This window comes from Zosterops lateralis (assembly GCF_965231275.1).
Source record: "Zosterops lateralis genome assembly, chromosome: 2".
NCBI classification, from domain to species: Eukaryota; Metazoa; Chordata; class Aves; order Passeriformes; family Zosteropidae; genus Zosterops; species Zosterops lateralis.
Window position 1 is genome coordinate 89277008 of NC_139763.1, and position 18259 is coordinate 89295266.

The 18259-nt window shown below is 47.3% G+C and overlaps 1 protein-coding gene across 4 annotated transcripts; it reads right to left on the bottom strand.

Annotated features, from left to right (window-relative positions):
- Positions 1 to 6837: 6837 nt before the first annotated feature.
- On the bottom strand, positions 6838 to 17661 carry PEX5 (peroxisomal biogenesis factor 5). 4 transcript variants are annotated; one of them, XM_083854298.1, is made up of 15 exons: positions 17436 to 17658; positions 16977 to 17012; positions 16651 to 16783; positions 15862 to 15996; positions 14713 to 14818; positions 13437 to 13527; positions 12954 to 13070; positions 12496 to 12588; positions 12200 to 12319; positions 11515 to 11658; positions 9378 to 9448; positions 8984 to 9199; positions 8679 to 8844; positions 8325 to 8482; positions 6838 to 7957 (listed from the first exon to the last, which is right to left on the bottom strand). In XM_083854298.1, exons 1-15 carry the CDS (start codon positions 17583 to 17585, stop codon positions 7756 to 7758), a joined length of 1938 nt encoding a protein of 645 aa, XP_083710424.1. In that variant the 5' UTR covers positions 17586 to 17658; the 3' UTR covers positions 6838 to 7755. The 4 variants fall into 4 exon arrangements, with proteins under 4 accessions (XP_083710424.1, XP_083710425.1, XP_083710426.1 ...); XM_083854299.1 differs by lacking the exon at positions 12496 to 12588 and having other exon boundaries at positions 17436 to 17660; XM_083854300.1 differs by lacking the exon at positions 12954 to 13070.
- Between the last annotated feature and the right edge of the window lie 598 nt (positions 17662 to 18259).

Sequence of the window (18259 nt, forward strand, 5' to 3'; positions counted from 1 at the left end):
TGAAGTGGGGCAGCGGTCCGGCCGGCTCGGGGGCGCTTCATCTGGCCGAGGCGGCTGACCGCGTGGCGGCTGCGGGTGGATGGGCGGCCGGGGCTCTTTTCTCTGCTCCGGCACGGGGAGCGGCTGGGGCTTGTGGAAAGGCTGCTCCGCGGCTGCGGGTGGGGGCGGCCGGGGTTTCTCCGCGCTGGACCGGCGGCGCCTGACTGCGGGCGGCTTTGCGGGCTGGACGGCCGGGGCTTTTCTGCGCTCCGGCACGGGGCTGACTGCAATCAGGCTTCTGCTCGGCTGGAACTCTTTGTGCTGAGCCTGGGGGGGAAAGCGGCCGGCTCCTCTGCCCTCCGCTCCGGCGGCGGCGGCGGGGGTTGGGACCTCCCCGTGCCAGACGGCCGACTGCCTTGCGGCTGGAGCTTTACTGAGGCGGGAGCCAGGCGGGCGGCTCCGCAGGCTGGACGGCCGGTGCGGGAGGCTTCGCAGACTTTTGGGTTTTTTTTTTCCCACCGGCTCCCGGCCGCGGATGGGGCTTTTCTGCAGCGAACCGGGGGGGGAAGACGGGGCGGCCGGCTTCTTTCTTCTCTCTCTGTCGGTGGCAGAGCCGGCTCTGCCGCGGCTTCCCCGCCCCGTCTTTGACCTGGGATGGGGGGGGTGCGGCGCTCGGGAGTTTTTCTATGGGAACGGGCTCCCTGTTTTTTTTAAGGTGGTCTGGGAGGAAGGAAAGCCACGGAGATGGCCCTCCATTGCTACATCATAGGACAAACACCCCAAATTTCATTTTTAACAACCTCTGACAATTGTGTCTCACTGGCCCCCTCCACCCTCTCCCTTGCTAAGGTTTGTTGGTCCTGCAGCAGCCATCTCCTCCTCCCCTAAAGATGCCTTCAGTCTGTGCACATGCAGACAGCAGACCCTCCCGTCTGTGCTGCAGCTCTCACCCCAACACTAAAGCCTCCTTCCCTTCCCCTGCATTTCCCACAGCTGCCCAAGAAACCCTTCCAGGTCTCGTGTACAGAGTGTTCCTCTTACCTTGATGTCAGCTGCAGGGCTGGGGAGAGCTGAGGGCAATTTCTGAAGTGCAGGGCTGCTGGTTGTGAAGGGCGTCTCACCTGACTCCATTTATAGCTTGCAAAAAAGTCCTGTGAAACACCCAGTCAACAAAACTATGAAAAGGTCAATAAGTGAACAAAAATCATTAACTATTTTATTTAAATTTTGATCTTTCTACAACCAGACATGTCATTGCTTTGGGTCAAAAGTCTGTTGAAGCATAAGCCCTTGATAAAACCTTAGAACTTTGGTTCTTGTTTGTCCTTCTCCTCCAGAAGCAAATGAATTACAGTAATAAAAACATATCAAAGTACTTTGTGACTCACAGGCTGTAGAATTTTTTTGCCTGTTGCAGTATACATTATCTTTACCTCTGAAGCAAATATGATAAACAATGTTAATTTTCTAAAGGGCTTTGTTGGGAGATGTCCACTTGACAGAGGTGGCATTTAGGTAGGGTTTTATTAAATTCTTTTCCTCCTTCTCACCTATGTAGCCATTTGAGCAGCTACAGGGAGGCAGAGCTGCTAAAGCAGGACCAGGAGGCTCTGGCAGTGCTGCAGTGGCAATATTTGTTTCTTTTTTTCTCATTGCAGGTTCACTATGTAATATATTTTCAGACAGATTCATCGGCTAGCATGCTAGAAAACAGTTCTGCAGCAGGAGAAAGCAACAGGATCTTCATTAGTTCTCTTGGGGCACCCCTGCTCTGTCAGGTAGGAAGTAACTGGTGAAGATGGGGAGCTGGGAAGGGAGATAGTTCATCCTTGCATAACAAGCAGCCTGTACACCAGATCCAGCCAAATCCTTGTGCTGTATCTCTTTCACTGCTGCTTGGTTGAGCCTAGAGTGTGCCAGACCACAAAACTAAGCCAGCATAGAAATACTTGAGGCTTCGGGATTTTTTCCATGTGATCCATTGTTTTGCTGCTCTGCAGAGGCTGGAAGTAGAGCAATTGAAATTCATAAATTGAAATTTTGGAGTTTTGAAGAAACAGGCCCTCACTTTACAGCAGCAGCTAGATGAGAAGTCCCTTTTCTGAACAGGTAAATCATACCTTTAGGACACATTTTTGTGTGTTGTAGTGACCTCAGCCTGCAGTTCAATGCTGCTGGAAAAGGAAAAACTCCATTCCACTCCTGAACCATTGTGTCCACTGTCTGGTAAAGAGAAGGGAGGAAGAATGAGCACAACAGTGTGAGGAATGCTTGAAAGAGGGACTAAAACAGCTTAGAATAGGATGGATTTGCATTGCTCTTGAACAACATTCATTCCTCTTATCTTGCTAATATATTTTACTCATCAAATTATTTAGTTGTGTTTCTGGGAAAAAAGAAAAATATGCAATCACATAATTAATCATGAACTAAACATTCCCATTTTTCTCAGCACTTGCAGACTCAGGAAGCACCTTTGACCAAATGTATGAGCCACGAAGGCATCACAAAGACCGAGTCTGAGTGTATCTCAACTATGGTTCAGAGTGATGCAACCAACAGTGAACTCCTAAGTCATCCCTACAGACCAGAGCTGGCAGAGGGGCTTTTTATGGCTTTGAGGAAAATCAAAAGGCAATGTATAATGAAATGATATATGATGGAATCCTTTACCATGTTTTTTGTGCTACTACAAAACATGGTAAAGGATCTCTGTACAAATACTCCCAGGTTCACAGAAAGGAATGAGTTCCTGGTTCTCATTGACCATCTGTCCTAGTGTTATAGGATTGAAAACTAAATGGATTTTAATGTTGTTAATCTCACTTATATGGTGCTTTATGCACAAGGAAGTAAGTCATTGAACAAAGCAGAACACCACAGGGTGGGGTTGGGGGGTTGATACTGGAAATATTTATGGAGTTTTCTTTTTGGGTTGGGTTTGTTTGCTTTTTTTCCTAGATCACAGAATGGTGTGGGTTTGAAAGGGACCTTAAAGATCATTCCAACCCCCCTGGCATGGGCAGGGACACCTTTCACCAGGCCAGGCGCTCAAAGTCCCATCCAACCTGGCCTTGAACTATTCCAGGGATGGGGAGTTCCCAACCCCTCTAGGCAATCTCTTTCTGTGCATTACCCTGACAGTAAAGAATTGTTCCTAATATCTAAACGAAACCTGCCCTCTTTCAGCTTGAAGTCATTTCCCCTTGTCCTCCCAGTGTGTGCCCTTGTCAAAAAGTCCCTCTCCAGCTCTCTTTTAGCCCCTTTGGGTACTAGAAGGCTACAATAAGGTCACCCCAAAACCTTCTCCAAGCTGAATAACCACAACTCTCTCAACCTTTCCTCACAGGAGAGGTGCTCTAGCCCTCTGATCATCTTCATGTCTCTCCTCTGAACTCATTCCAACTGGTCCATGGCCTGAGACCTCTGCTGATGTGCCCAGATGACACTTCAGGTGAGCAAATTTATGGGGAATGATGTTTCCCAAAATTCCTCTTACGCCCCTCCCGCAGAAACAGCAATATCTCAAAATCTGAAAAAGAAAGTGTGTGAGAAAAGTGAAAAGATAAGAGAATAAACCCCATCTGCTGACGGCAATCCTCTATTGCCCTCAGCAGATGAAAAGCAACAGAAGAAGCAAGATGAACAATGACACACAGATTCTTTGAAAATGTGCAGTTATGCAAAAAAAACCACTCCAGCAATGGAAGAATGAAGACTAAAATATTTTCATCTTTTTCATAAAACTGATTTTCTGAGGGTGTTTTCTGTATTTATTTAGAGACTATTTACTATTAGATTGCAGGGTGATAAAACAATTTCACTTAAAGCTGTGGATGTCACATATGCACCCACTTCATAGTGCTGCAAAAGGTTAAATGGTAGAAAAATCTAACAACAAATTCCTTCACCCACCAGATCCTGTTGTGCTCCTATCCTGCTCTGTCACTGTGGATACTTTAGTTTATATATCAGTACTCATCTGTTTTTACTCTTTACTCTATAACAAGAAGAATAAAAAACCCAATAAAATCACACACAAAATATACCTCTCCAATTTCTGTTTGCTTTTTTCTCATAGTAGAAATAAAAATTTTGAGTAGTTTTGGATTCAAGGCAGCAGAACACTGTCTCCTTTATTTTGGAAGGGGTTTTGTGGTTGGAGAGGGTGGGTTTTTTTGAATTTTACTCATTTAGCAGTTGTTAGTGCTAGTAAGATAATTCTTCATCACAAAAATAACATTCCTTTCCCATTTTTCACTCTCTAGCTTCTATTTCTCAAGCGAAACAGCCCCCAAAAATGCAACATAGGAACATACCACTAGACTACAGAACCCAAAACTATGAACAGCCTACATGCTAATAAATGTATTCACTACCAAACCCTTCCAGGAAAAAAAAAAAAAGGCCCTTTTTTAGCCAAGCACATATCTCACAAGAACTCCCTTTTTTTTTTTTTTTTTTTTTTTTTCTTTCCTCTACTTGCTGCACTTCCCAATTGCTACTCTTCAGTACAGCAAACTGAACACCACTTTTTCAGCAAAAAGAGAGATGATAGAATCCTGTTGGATGATTGCTGCATATTCAGTCACAACACTGGGCATAAGCTCTAAAGAAATTGTGCTGGAAAAAGAGGCACAGCAAATACAGACTGACAAAAGCCTTTTAAGTCCCACTTGACAACATACAGACATCAGAAAGCAAAGTGAAGATATTTTCTGACTGTTATTTCCTTTCCCAAGTCTCCTCTTTCTAGATGAAGGAAAAGGCAACTGGTTATCTGTGAATAATTGCTAGTTCAAAATGTCAGAAACCCATCTGGGTTGGTTTTGGGTTTTTTAAATAAATGTACAAATGGTTTTCCATAGAATAGTTGCTAAGTTGCACTCCACAAACACAAAGAGTTATGCTCAGCAGTGGGGAAAAGCCAAGGGAAGGCATCACAATCCCTCAAAAGGTTTTCGTTTCCCAGCACCCCATTTTGCATCTACAGCTGCATGTTTAGGAAATTCATTGAGCATTTTGTTCCTTTCGTGTTTAATTAGCAAGCTGCACTCCTAAACCCTTTAGTGTCCCCATCCAATCACGCGTGACAGACACGGACCTGCCTTCGACTCAACACTAGGTGTCACTTCTGCTTCAGAAATGCCACAGAGCAATGGAAACACTCCAGAAGAAACCCAGCCCACCTGGCACAGATTTTTCAGGCGATCTTTGCAGCTACAACTCTTGCTAAAGTCGTGGACAGGTACAGACTTTACAATTTTACATTTCTCAAACTATGCATCTAAAAAATATAAGAAAATATTAGACAATTCTTTGCCATACTAAACATAGCAGTGACAGAAAAGTTTCTCTTCTCCCTTGTGGGTGCAAAGGAACAGTTTCCTACATGAGCAAAGGACCACAACACAGAGAAGCTGCCAGAGCCTGCTGGATTAGGGATATGCAAACATCCTTCACTGCCTCTACATTAATATAAAATTCCTGGTGCCTGCTACCCACCTCTGTTGTACAGCTGGGCTTGGTAACAGAAAACATGGATGTGGCTGGAAAAGCAAACGAGGATCACGATGCATACAGAGCACCAGCACAAGCTGGGTTTGGACATCAGTGACAGGGCTGCAGTGCACAGACAAAAACTGTGCACTGAAACCAGAATGCAGATCCAGTCAGCCAACTGGTGTTCATTGCATCAACACCCCACTTCCAAAGGCAGCTCCTAACAGGACAGTCATACAGAACCTGGATTGAGCTGCCTCTATCTTCACTCAGCCCTGGGAGACTAAATAGGGACTTGTGCTTAGGTGAAGATTCAGCCTCAGCAAAAGGTACAGCAGAGATGCTGTGAGATGATTTAACAGGGACAGGGGGAAGAAAGTGAGAACACTTTCCAGGGAAAGTGAACAAATGATAACAGCCAACCTACCTTCAGGGACAGGGGGAAATTGTGGGATAGGGAAGGACACCAACACAGTCAAGAGGTTAAGCAACATTGGCAGGGAAATTGAGGCAACTAGGAAACCTAGTAGAGGAAAACCACTAATGAAATCTGAGGATGAGAAAAAGGGAAGGGCAAACAATGGTAAAGGGAATATGAACAGAGAGGAATGTGGCGCGTCCAAGAGGCAGAAATCAATGGTGAGAGCAACAGCAAAAAACTGGGGAAGGGAGAAGAACTAGACAGCAAGTGAGGCACAGCACAGGCATTAATGTTTTCTTTCACCAAGCAAAGAATCTGACAGAGGACTGAGATAAGTAAAAACTGAAAGACATCTCTGACCAGCAGTGTAGGTGAGCAGGACACAGAAGTAGCATTTCCCTTCCTTTCAGACAGCAAAAGCAGCAAGTTGTTTTGAATGCAGTACAGCAGTCTCAGAGCACTGCATGTAGGTCTCAGTGTCACAGGGCTGGATGGGAGACACAGGGGAAAATAAAGCTCAGAATATACACAGCAAATACTATTCTCTGCACACACTTGCTGCTCCAGCAGCAGGAGAAAAACAAGCCTGTGAGGTTGAGGTATGAAGAAACAGGTGCCTGATGGAAGAGGAAGGGGCAGCAGTTCCTGCTGAAGCCCCTAGCCTTGACTACTGCAGCAGTCAGATTCTTTAAACGGGTGATAAAATGTAACACGACTCCCCTCACTGCAGAAGGCCAGAAGATGAAAAAAAGGTGCATCACTGACCTCTAAACCTGAGCAAGAAAAAAGAGAGCTTTTGGCAGAAGGAGGCTCTTCTGCTGGCTTATTGAACTGAAGCCTGGGGCTACAGCAAAATGAGGTCCTTTAAGCATGCAAGCTATCAATAAAGCAAAACCTGGGTCAAAAGGGGAGACAGAAACAGAGAGTATAATCTATCCTTTGAAAAGCAGTGGGCTTATACCTTTATTATACAAAATACTTTACAATTAAAAAACATTTTCCCCAATAGAATCATATACAGATATTTATAATTAACAAGATTCAGTTACACACAAGATGGGGACTTTTGCACAAAGGAAAACAATGACAGATGAGCAAGAGAAAATTAAGACTTGACCCCTTTCCCCACCGTATTTTGGGAGAGGTTGCATTTTAGACTTTTATTCCTATCACCTTCTCTCAAGCCTGAACTCTGGGATCTCCCCTTACCCTGACAGGGCAAGGGCCTCCACCCATGTCCCCAGCATCAGTACAATTCTCCTGTCTTAAAAGGTTCATGAAGAGACACTGAGAAAGTAGCATCTGGCTGTACCATGAAGTTACCAGTGGCCAGAAAAAGGGGACTATTGCCCCAGTTTTCCCTAGCAACCCACATATACACACATGCAAGCACATACATGGGGAAGCATGCTCAAACCCCACATTTACCCTTTTGGGTGAAACAGCAATTCCACCCCTCCAAAGCAGCCTGAACTCGAGACACGCCCTTGCAGGCAGTCTGCAGAATGGTGCTCATAGCCAAGGTCACACAGCCAAGCTGGGCACTACTGCAAATGCAGTCTGGCAAGAGGGCAGGGTGCTGCTGTCTTCCCCACTTTGATCATCTGTGAACCAGCAGTGTCAGTCGTCATGGAGGTGATAACGTGAACCATTCAGAAATGCTCAGGCCACAACAGACAGGTTGGTGAAGTTGCACACTTCACCGGGGGGTACTTAAAAATAAACAGTTGCCAATGATCTGCCCTACCAGGGCAAAGATGTGTGTGAACCCTTGTGAACATGTTCTGCCTAAGAAAGGTTATTTATTGCTGGGCTAGGCAACCACTGCACTCGCAGGGAAGCCTGTCCCAGCGTCACTGCTGGAGGCCAAATGCCCGCAGCAGTGTGGGCAGGTCACGGGCATCAGCTGCCCCATAGAGGTCACTCTGCCCCAGCATGGAGAGGGCCATGCGCAGGGTGCTCCAGATGTTGTCAGACATGGCTCCTTGCTGCCCCCGTGGGCCTCGGCTCTTCTGCTGCATGTGCAAAGCCTCCAGGAAGTGCTCCACAGCCTCACTGTCAACAAGAGAACGTACACATGCCTTAGTGGAAAATATGGTACATCTCACACTCCCTTCCCCATTTGCTTCTAAAGTATTTCCCCTCCAAAACAGTTTCCTTTTCTTCACCAGATCCTATCCCACTCCAGAACCAGAGATCCCCCTTTTCCCTCTAGAAGAATCAGGAGCCCAGATGGCCTCTAGTCCACCTGTAACTACATGACACTTGGATCTCTGGGCAGAGTCCACACACTTCTCTGCTCTCCTATGCCAAGGGAAGGCTGCAGGCAGCGTGGCCCTGCCCTCGTAACCTCTGGCAGTCTGTCTCCCACAAACACACCCAAACTCAGGGGTCACAGCAGAGCTGCCCATCCTGTGCTCACCGGTGGGCACCTAAGTTGATGCAGCTGATGCCCAGGTTGTAGCGAGAGCGGATATATCCCGGCTGGAGCTCCAGTGCCCGACGATATGCAGCCACAGCTTCTTCACTCCTATTCCCATTGGCCAGGGTGGCACCCAGCTTGTTCCACAGAAGGTGGTCCTGGAGGAAGGGGCAAAGAGAAAGGGCTGAGAGGAACTGGATCTCTTTAAGCTCCAAGTCAACCCCTCCTTCCCCATATGTCTGTCTTATTCCTCCACTCCAAATATGCACCTCTCATACATGCAGCACTTCCACCCAAACCTTCACCCATAAACCTCCAAGTGTCTCCAGCACTGCCAGTCCACCCCTTCCTTACATTGGGGCGCACGCTGAGTGCGGCACTGAAGCAATCCACAGCCTTCTCGTACTCGCCACTGAGGTTGAAAAGCACACCCAAGCCACACTGGACATCAGGATCCACAGCTGAGGGGTTGCTGCGCACAGCTGCTAAGAACAGCTCTTTCACCTCCATGAATAGCGAGCTGGAAAAGCACAGAACAGGATATCGGTGCACTGTGGAGACAGTCAGCCTTGGGTTGCTTGCTCTGCTCTCACCGGGACCAGTCTGAGCCCTCCAAGAAGCCTTTCAGCCAAAGGCTGGAATTTGAAACCATTACTCACTCAGAGAGCAAGGAACTTAGGACACGCTTGGAAGGCCCCAGGTTTGTCCCCGAGACACTCTCCTCTGGTTCCTTGTTCAGCAGGTGGGCGTAGTCCGGTTTATGGCGCAGCCAGTCCCGCAGGGTCTCACACGCCTGCTTCTGCAGGGACTCATTGGTGAAGCTGACTGCTAAAGCCATAAGTGCTGTGAGGTTCCCAGGCTGCAGCTCCAGGCACCTGCAGGGCAAGGAAAGAGAAGTGAATGCAGCATTAAATCAGTGTAGGAGACACCCAGAAAAGCCTACAGGAGGTAGGTAACACAATCAAGACAGAGCACTCATGACAGCCATATGTTCCTTGTGGCACCACACATCCAACAAGGAGCCATGCTCAGCAGCTCTGCCACAATACTCACTGTCTGAGGGCACTGATCGCCAAAAGCTCCTGTTCATTCTCTGCTTGGGTGGTTCCCAGATATTGCCAGGCCTGCGGAAGACAGAGATTACAAAGTCAGACTTAGAGAGGAAAAAATCAGCCAATAAGTCACAAACACAGAGATTAATTCCAGGTACATTATCCTGCACAGTTTTAAAGTGTGATCAAATAGACCAAAGTATACACATTAGCCACAGGTGTAAGTTCCTCTCAAAAGAAAGACAGATGTCACAGCACATAGGTCCTCAAAGACAGTAAAACTGGCATTGTTATAGTGAACAGAAGTGAATGTCTACCTGGAAATCTACCATAAAGCAACTGTTGGTAGTTTTACACTTTTAAATCACAGAATCTCCACTTTTAACTTCTAACTGTGGTCAAACTGCAGAAGAAGGAGGAAAATGCAGATCTCCTATCTCCCAAGAACAAAACGGCATAGCAGCAGTGCTAACAATGAGACCCCCGAGGCAGGCAGCTGCATGTACTTGTGCAGTGGTCCACTAGCAAGTAGTAACCTTGGAGAGTTGACTTTCAGACCTGAAAGTAGAAGCACTGTTAATTTTACTGAATTTCCAATCATCATGACACCAGTACATGAAAACGACTTCCACCTCCAAGCAGTTGATATAAGGAATGTTTAACCAGGCACTAAATCCAAAGTATCTGTGCATTTTATGTTGATAGCCACACCCCTGGCTCCAAAATAAACTAGATAGTTAGTGGGATTGTCAGTATGATGTACTTGCTTTTTGAATGTAAGTCACAAAATGATACAGGGGTATCCACTGCCTCAAGGAAGGAAATTGTTTCATTAGCAGAGACACAGAAGCCCTGAAGAAGGCAATCTACTCCCTTGAATATCTCATGCCTCACCACATATAGCTAGATACAATTCCAGCAGAGCTGACCACTGATAACTGCAGTGCTCTGCCAGAAGAGCTGATGAGATTCAAGGTAAAGATGTGACTTGGACCAAAGCAAACATGACATTTCCTTCAGAGCAATTGTTCATGTCTATTTGATCACTGTACCATTTGTGAAGTCTTGACTTCTCCTGTACTTTTTGCAGTCACAATAGAAGAATTCAGAATGTTTCCAATACAGCTAGCCAGAATTGGCCCAAGATTTCTTCCCCTAAGGTTTCAACTACCTCTCCATCATGCTCAGCCTGCAGCCCACGCCTATGAGAAAAAAGCAACAGTTCTAAAAGGACATTAAAACCTTTTGACCACTTTAAAGCAAAAGCAGATCTTCAAGCCTTCTGCCTTTCACCTATTACCAGTACCCTAGAAAGTTAGGCTTCCCAGAAGCCAAGAACCTCTGTTCCAAAATGTCATTCTCATTTAAGTCTCAGAGTAATCAAATTATGTATGTCCAGTCATATATAATTAGCAGGGTTGAACAAGACATGCTGAAAATTCAGCGGCCCTGGATCCTTGAGGCAGGCACTCCAGAAAGGCACCACATGAATGTATTTGCATTCTTCCTGAGAATATCCATGTCCTCTACCACTGGAAAAAGGCACACAGGCTATTTCATTTCTCAAGTCATCCTGCAGAAGCTGAAGTGATTTATGGAAAAAGGTATTCACTTAACAAGGAGCTGGAACTCTGTCTTCAGTGTAAAAATCCTTCTGTGGCCCACAACTTCAATTAAGACTGGAGGAAACACCCAGCCCTTCTGGGTCACATCTTTTCCTAGCACCTAGATAAAAGACTTAGTCAGAACCCTGGTCTAATGAGCTTCTCAGAATTAGATTTTAATGCAGATACAGAAAGCAGTGATCCGCCATAAGCTCCTCCAAACTTACAATGCCAATAAAGACTTTCACAGAAGCAACTTGAGAGATGAGAATTCATTGCCTTGGCTCCATGCAGTCTCATGTGCTCCAAAGATTTTACACAGCTCTGGGCTAGACAACTTTGTGCTTCCTGTTCCGACCTGAAGTCAAAAACCTCCTCCCTCAGAGGCTCCCTGAGGATTCACACAAAGCAGCTACAAACTCAGAGCCACAAAAAATTGAGGCATTTTCATACACCCTGCACAGGTCCTACCACTGAAGGGAGTTTTCTACAGCCACCCTGACAGCTCAGCCCTTTATCTATGCTGCCACTCACCTCCATGTGATCTGGCTTCTGTTGCACTGCAGCCTCAAAGAGCAGGACAGCATTGGGAAGGTCACCTTCCTCCAAGCGCTTCCGTCCCTCTTCAAATGCATCTGGGTGATCCCTCATGGGATTGTCCTCCTCAAACTGGTAACCCTAGCAGGGCAGACAGACACACAGGGGCTAAAGCTATGAGACAGGCTTAGGGAGAAGAGTACTCTTTACAGCACAATCTAGTGGAACTCTGGCTGCAGACTCATTGCTAATTTGTAGCAGATCAGAGAAAAAGGTTGGTTCTTCCTGCCTGCTCTGTGCTGGAAAAATCCCTCAAACCAGACCTGGAATAAATTGCTAGAGAGACAAAATATTTAGTATGAATCTTATTAGCTTGGAGGGGAATGGGGAAGAGGGGCAGGGATGGGGCCAGGGACACAACACTTGAACTCGTTGCAAAGAACATCTGTATTCACTGGTATTTGGTGCTGGACAAGAACCAGACAGCATTTGCAGGCAAGCCCAAGTGAAAACAGTATTTAACCCCTAGCTGATCTGGGACAAGGGTGTAAGTGACAGCAAAGCATCAGTTTGAGAAGGAATCCCAGCAGCATTTAGGGTCTGTGGAACTCAGAGTGAGGCAGACACACTGCCAGTCTCCCCAGGGCAGCCCACCACCGTGAGAGACTCTGCTCTCCCCTACCTTGTCATATGATGAGGAGTTGAGGTCTTCATATTCAGAGAGCCAAGGGTGAGCCTCTGCATCTCTCTTGGCCATTTCTTCACATTCTGCCTGGAGTTTGTCCCAGAACTCCACATCTGACTGGAGGGAGAACAAAGTGTGACTGGACTACCTCAGCCATAAACTCAAGTCTATAGACATGCCAGAGAACTCCCTCCTGAATGTTTCCAGCCCTCCTCAGAGCATGCAAAGGAGAGAGGTAACCCTACCATGGGCTCTCAGTTGGTACCCCAGCCCTCCTTCTCAGCCAGCTTTACCTCCACGGCAGCCTTTGCCTGCTCAAATTCCGTATCAAGAGTTGACATGTTCCCAGATCGCGCAAATTGATCCACCCAGGCATCGGATGCCCCCTGGGAGTTTGGAAACAGAAACACACCTTTCTTTTTAGAATTTGGCCACCTCAGGGCACATCCCAAAACAGAAGGAGGGTCTGTAATAACCCTTCCTCCCCATCAGTAAGAACCGATGGCCTATGAAGTGGAAACGAATTCATCTGAATCTCCTCTTCCTCACAGATTCTGTGGGAGATGAGAAAACTCAAACTGTCCAAATACATTCCCAGCTTCTGGCTAGACTCTGCTAAGAGCCCAACAGCCCCTCCCTTGTCTCCCTCAACATTGCTGAGAGCTGGACTTGCCATTTTCCTTTGCTCCCAGACTGTGCACTGTGGCAAAATGCTTTCTTCCTTCAGAGCATACAGGCCTGGGGCTCCTACCTGCTGCTGTATAAACTCAGCTGCCCATTGCTCTGCCTGATCTTGGTCTCTGTGGGTCACCTGATTAGCTTCGATCGATACCCTCCCATCTCCGATCTGGCGGACAAACTTTAGGAACTGCGGCAGAGAAATGAAACAAGGGTGGAGCTGGGCAGATGCTGTGCCCACAAGCCCTCAGCCCATGCCCCCCTCCCTCACTAAGAGGGCTTCTCTCTGCAGAGCGAGCACAAAAGGCCCAGGAAGGTGGGAAGGACCAGACTTCACAAGAGTGGAGATGGGTAATATCTAAAGTGGATTGTAAGGTTCAACTCCCAGGAAACAGAGAAGAAATGGAAACATGGGTCAACATGAAGCTTTATTCCTTTACTATCTTCACCCTTCTCAATTCCCCACACCCTTTATTCACAGTAATATAATTACTACTAATTATGTAATTACTAATTCACAGTAGTAATTAATCTCAGCTCCAGTCAGATTTCTCACCTCAGTATTCTTGAGTTTCGGATCATCCACTTTGGAGAGGAAATCAGTAACAGTCTTCTTAAGATCATCCTCAGGTTGGTATTCCTCATACCTGAGTTTCCAAGGCAATAAAAGGGAAAGAATTAGTCTGATACCAAGCAACAGCAAACCCCTTCACTAACAGGAGTCTACACAATGGCGCAGACAGCAGTATTGAGGGATACAACCCCTCCTCAAAGATTCTGGGCTTCTCCTAAGAGGTTCGGTACCATTATCCATCTGTAAAAATTCCAAATTACTACCGTGTTAGCTGTGCAAGTGACTAATACAAACAGCAGCAGAATTAAACAATTACAGAGTCAGCACAGTTCTGCAGAGCAGTCTGGATTCCTTGCCAAGCTCACATGCCATCGGACATTGCAAGTTTTAGCACTACCAGAAACAAGGTCATATATCCAGGAACAAAGAAAGTAGGTCATGCCCACTGAAGAGGAAAACAATGTGTTGGAAAAGCATCAGCTCTGCAGAAGATTGAGGACTTACAGCAAAGACACAACTCAATATGTCTTGTCTGGTTTACAGCAGGATAGGACCACTTCTAGATGTTACCACCACATTCAGTCTTGGAGAAGTCATTGAAACTGGTGGCAATAACTTAGGAATGTCCATTATTTGCAGAAAGCTATCAGAGAAGTCCAGAGCCAGGTGGAATGAGAATGCAAATATACAAAATTTTTTGTAAGGAAACATCTTAGAAGCCCAAATCACTTGTGTGTGTTTTGCTTTTTTTTACTGAAAAACTTGATTGTACTCAACAGGTACCTACAGAGAGATGATCTATCTTTAATCTACAACAACCAACCACATTATAATAATATGTAGAAAGCTGAACCTAGAAATATATCAAGGAAAGGCTGAAAGTGGTTTGTCAGATAGGAAGAATTACATTAAAGCTTACAACTAGTAGAGCCTAGCAAAAAGCATCTGTTGCAGAAAAAAAGTTCCTGGACTCACTCCTGAAGTTAAGAAGCTTTGCATCAGGCATGAGATTACATTAGCCTAACATGATCAACATATCTTCCTGGAATCAGAGAACAGAAAAGCTACACTCGAGTCTTAATCCTTCAGTTTGCAAGCATTGTTTCCTCCTGTCTCTGAAACCAAAGGCCTGAGAACACCAGTCTAAGTTAAATGACTGAAAAGCACTCATAGGCCATAGCAGATTTCTATCACCTTTCCAAACTTCACACACCCAGGTGCCCAGTAGCAACAGCTAGCCTTGAGAAGTCAGACTCACCATTTATCTGCCAAGGACTGATCTTCTGATTCCCCAAGCCACAGTTTCTCCTCTGACTGCTCTAGGTATTCTTCTGCCCACTTGGCAGGAGACACAGACAGCGGATCTGCAAAGGAGGAACGGGGTGAAAAGGAAGACAGGCAGACCTCCACACCTTTGTTTATGCTTGCTTCTTCTGCCCTTGTTTATTCTGATCTAAAAATTAAGCCTTTGGTTCAGACAGTGAATTAATACAGATGCCATTGTGGTGATGATAAACTTACAATTCTGCTTTAATATCATAACTTATTCATCGGCTCCCTGTAGGATACCATGTAGGTCAAGAAAATTAACAATGTATTACAAGTCTCTGTCAAAAGCACAGCCTACAAGCACTAGGTTTTCATCAGACATTTCTCAAAGATCTTTGTAACTTCTAATTTATATTCCCAGAAATGGAAAGAGTGAAGGTCAGAGTGGAGCTACCCAGCTTTCTACAGTGGCCACTCCTGGAGAAGAAAATAGCATCTACTTGATTCTTTTCCATAACTTCCAGATTAGGGCATGGAGGGCAACAGAACCATATTCCAGACCCCGTTCTATACACAACACAGGATAGCTTTTCAAATAAAGCTTAACCTTTGAGCCAGAAATACTCACTTTGCACATTTCCAGGCTGTAACATCCCTCTACCTTCATACAACTGACACAAAAAATTTGGCCAAAGCGCACTGAGGAGTATTTACCTTTGTAAATTTGTAAAGGCAAATTTAGCCTTACAAGAGAGAATTAGAAAACATATAAGCAAGAAGCACTACAAGGCCATCTCCAACTTGCATCGGTAGAATTGTAATTTTTATAAAAGCAATTTAAATAGCATGCTTCCCCTAAATTCCCTAAGTAACCTAAGCTAAAAACAAAAGACCCTTACACCTAAATTCTGTGATTCTGTAAATAAAAGCTCCCACACCACATTGTTCATAATTTGACTTAACCATAACACCACCACAAAGCAGCTTTCCTACCCTCCAACCCATTAAAGCTGCTATAGGAAACACTGACTGCTGGGCCCAAAGCAACACTCCAATTTCACATTCAGTAGCTCTTCACTGTACACAGGCATGTGACTGGACATCATCTTGACAGTAATTCCAAAAAAGGACACTTCACCTGTCACTTCAGCAATGAACTCCTGTGACCAGTCAGCCTCATTGTAATCTGAAGAGACATCACCAGCATTATCTGCTGCAGCCAAGAATTCCTGGGTCCAGTTTTCAGACAGTGCCAGGGCTGCCACACCTGGAGCTACATGAGGAAAAACAAACAGAAGTGAGGACTGGAGCACTCAAAGGCATCATTTACCTGTTCCCGGCTAGCCCTAATCATCTCTGATCTTTCTCTTTGTTAGAATAAAATCACAGAAATATCTCACTTGGAAGGAGTCTCTGGAGGTTGCTAGAGTTCTCACAGCAGATCAACATGAAAGTCAGAGAATTTGTCCATGCCTGGCAATTCCCCAGCATCCCTAGATATCTGTTCCAGTACTGAACTGCCTCCTCCAAGGGAAGAAATGTTTCCACATACCTAGTCAGTTCCCCTTTCCACAAAATGTGTCCATTACCCCTTGTCCTTCTCCTGACTATTGCTGTGAAGATCCTGACCATGGCTGCTGAAGGCAGCAACAGAACACTCCACCCCCTGCCCCTCAGACTCCTCTTCCCCAGGTTAAAACATCCAGTTCCCTCAGCCTTTCCTCTTACAACACTGATTCCCACCCCTGAATATTTTACCAATCTCTGACGAACTTGTCCCAAATCAGTGCACTGGGAAGCCCAAATCCAGCAACAACACTCCAGATACAATCTCAGAAGAGCTCAATAGATAGGAACCACCCTGATAGGAGCTTAACCATAACATCCAGGTCATCTCCAGCTCTGCACCTACTTCAGCTCCCCTCACCTCGCTGAGGGGCCTGTCGGAAGCTTGACTGTTCAATCTCTTGCATCTCAGCCAAAAGGTCATCCATCTTAAAGGTCTGGGGTGCACGGGACAGCAAAGGGGCATTCTGAGCTTGCAGAAACTCTCCAACCAGCTGCCAAAGACAGAGGTGGATTACAAACATTGCACAGAAGATGAACAGCCAGAGCCACGGAGTGTGAAAGAAGGGCTTGCCGGAAGAAAACATTAGCATCAGGTAAGGGGTAAAACAACAAATAGCGTTGATGAGAAAAGCTTTAAGAAGACTAATCAAAAGCCCATAAGGAGAGGAATCAATCTGTTCTTACCTCATCTTCGGTGGCTACTCCCAGTGGTTTGGATACCTGCAGGGAACAATCCACAACTGTGCCAACAGTTTTGATCCCACGCCCCTCTCTACACACTCTCACACACACACACACACACACACACACACACAAAGTGACCCAATTAGATTGTATCTTCCTCGAGCTCAGGCTGTCAACATTTTCTTACCCTAGCTGCCTGCTAGAGGAGCAGAAACACTGACGGATCCTGTCCAACCCGCTCCCATTACTGCCTGGCTTCGGGCCTGGGACAGCAAGGCACACAGCTCACCACAGCCACCAACATCCCCTGAGTACCCACAAACAGGCCTTTACCCCACAGCCCTGCTCCGGGAGACCCCTGAGCCTTTTTCCTCAAAAAACCACAACACGACACCAGCTGCCCCGAGAGCCCCCGGCAGGACGCAGATCCAGCCCGGCAAGCAGATCAATAATACTCACGGCTGCGGCCTCGGGCGTCCCGGGGGGCCAGGCCAGAGGGCCCTGCAGTCCTTCCTGCCGCAGGGCCTTGTCCTGGGTGAAGTGCCCCGCCAGCTTCATCAGGGGGTTGGAGCCCCCGCACTCCGGCTCCACCAGCTCCCTCATGGCCATGGCGCCGGGCACGGAGGGGGAGAGGGTCGGCGCCGAACCCCGCCGGGCCTGCACCTGGCGCCGGGGCGGCACAGACGGCGGGTGAGCGCCGGGCGGAGCGACCGCCTGACCCCGACCCGGCTGCCACCCGCCAGCGCCGCCTCCCCTGCGGGCCCGGCCCGGGAGAGGACGGACACCCGCCCTCCCGCCCGTCCGCCGGCACAGCAAGGCCGCGGCCCCCGGCCCGAGCCCCCCGCGCCCCCGTCCGCCCGTCCGTCCCCCGGCCCCGAGCGCGGCGCCGCCCGGCCCGGCCCGGCCCGGCCCGAGCCCGCAGGGCCCGCGGGGTTCCCCCGCCCGCTCCGTACCTGGGGCCGCCGGGGCGCGCTCCGCTCGCGCCGCGGGGCGGGGCCAGCCTTAAAGGGACAGGCGCCCCAGCGCCTTAAAGGGGCTGAGTGCCAGGAGTGCCCTGTCGCCTGTGTCACCCGTGTCGCCGGAACCCGTCCCTCCCGGTGGCTGCACTGCCTCCTGCAGCTCCGGAGCCGGCTCCCGAGGGGTGTCCCTCTCTGCTGGCCGTGAAACGGTGTGTATATGTATATGATGTGTACTATATGTACTATACACATCCTCTTGTACTATACACACATAGGTGTGTACTATACACATCCTCTTGTGTTTGCAAATATACATGAATATAT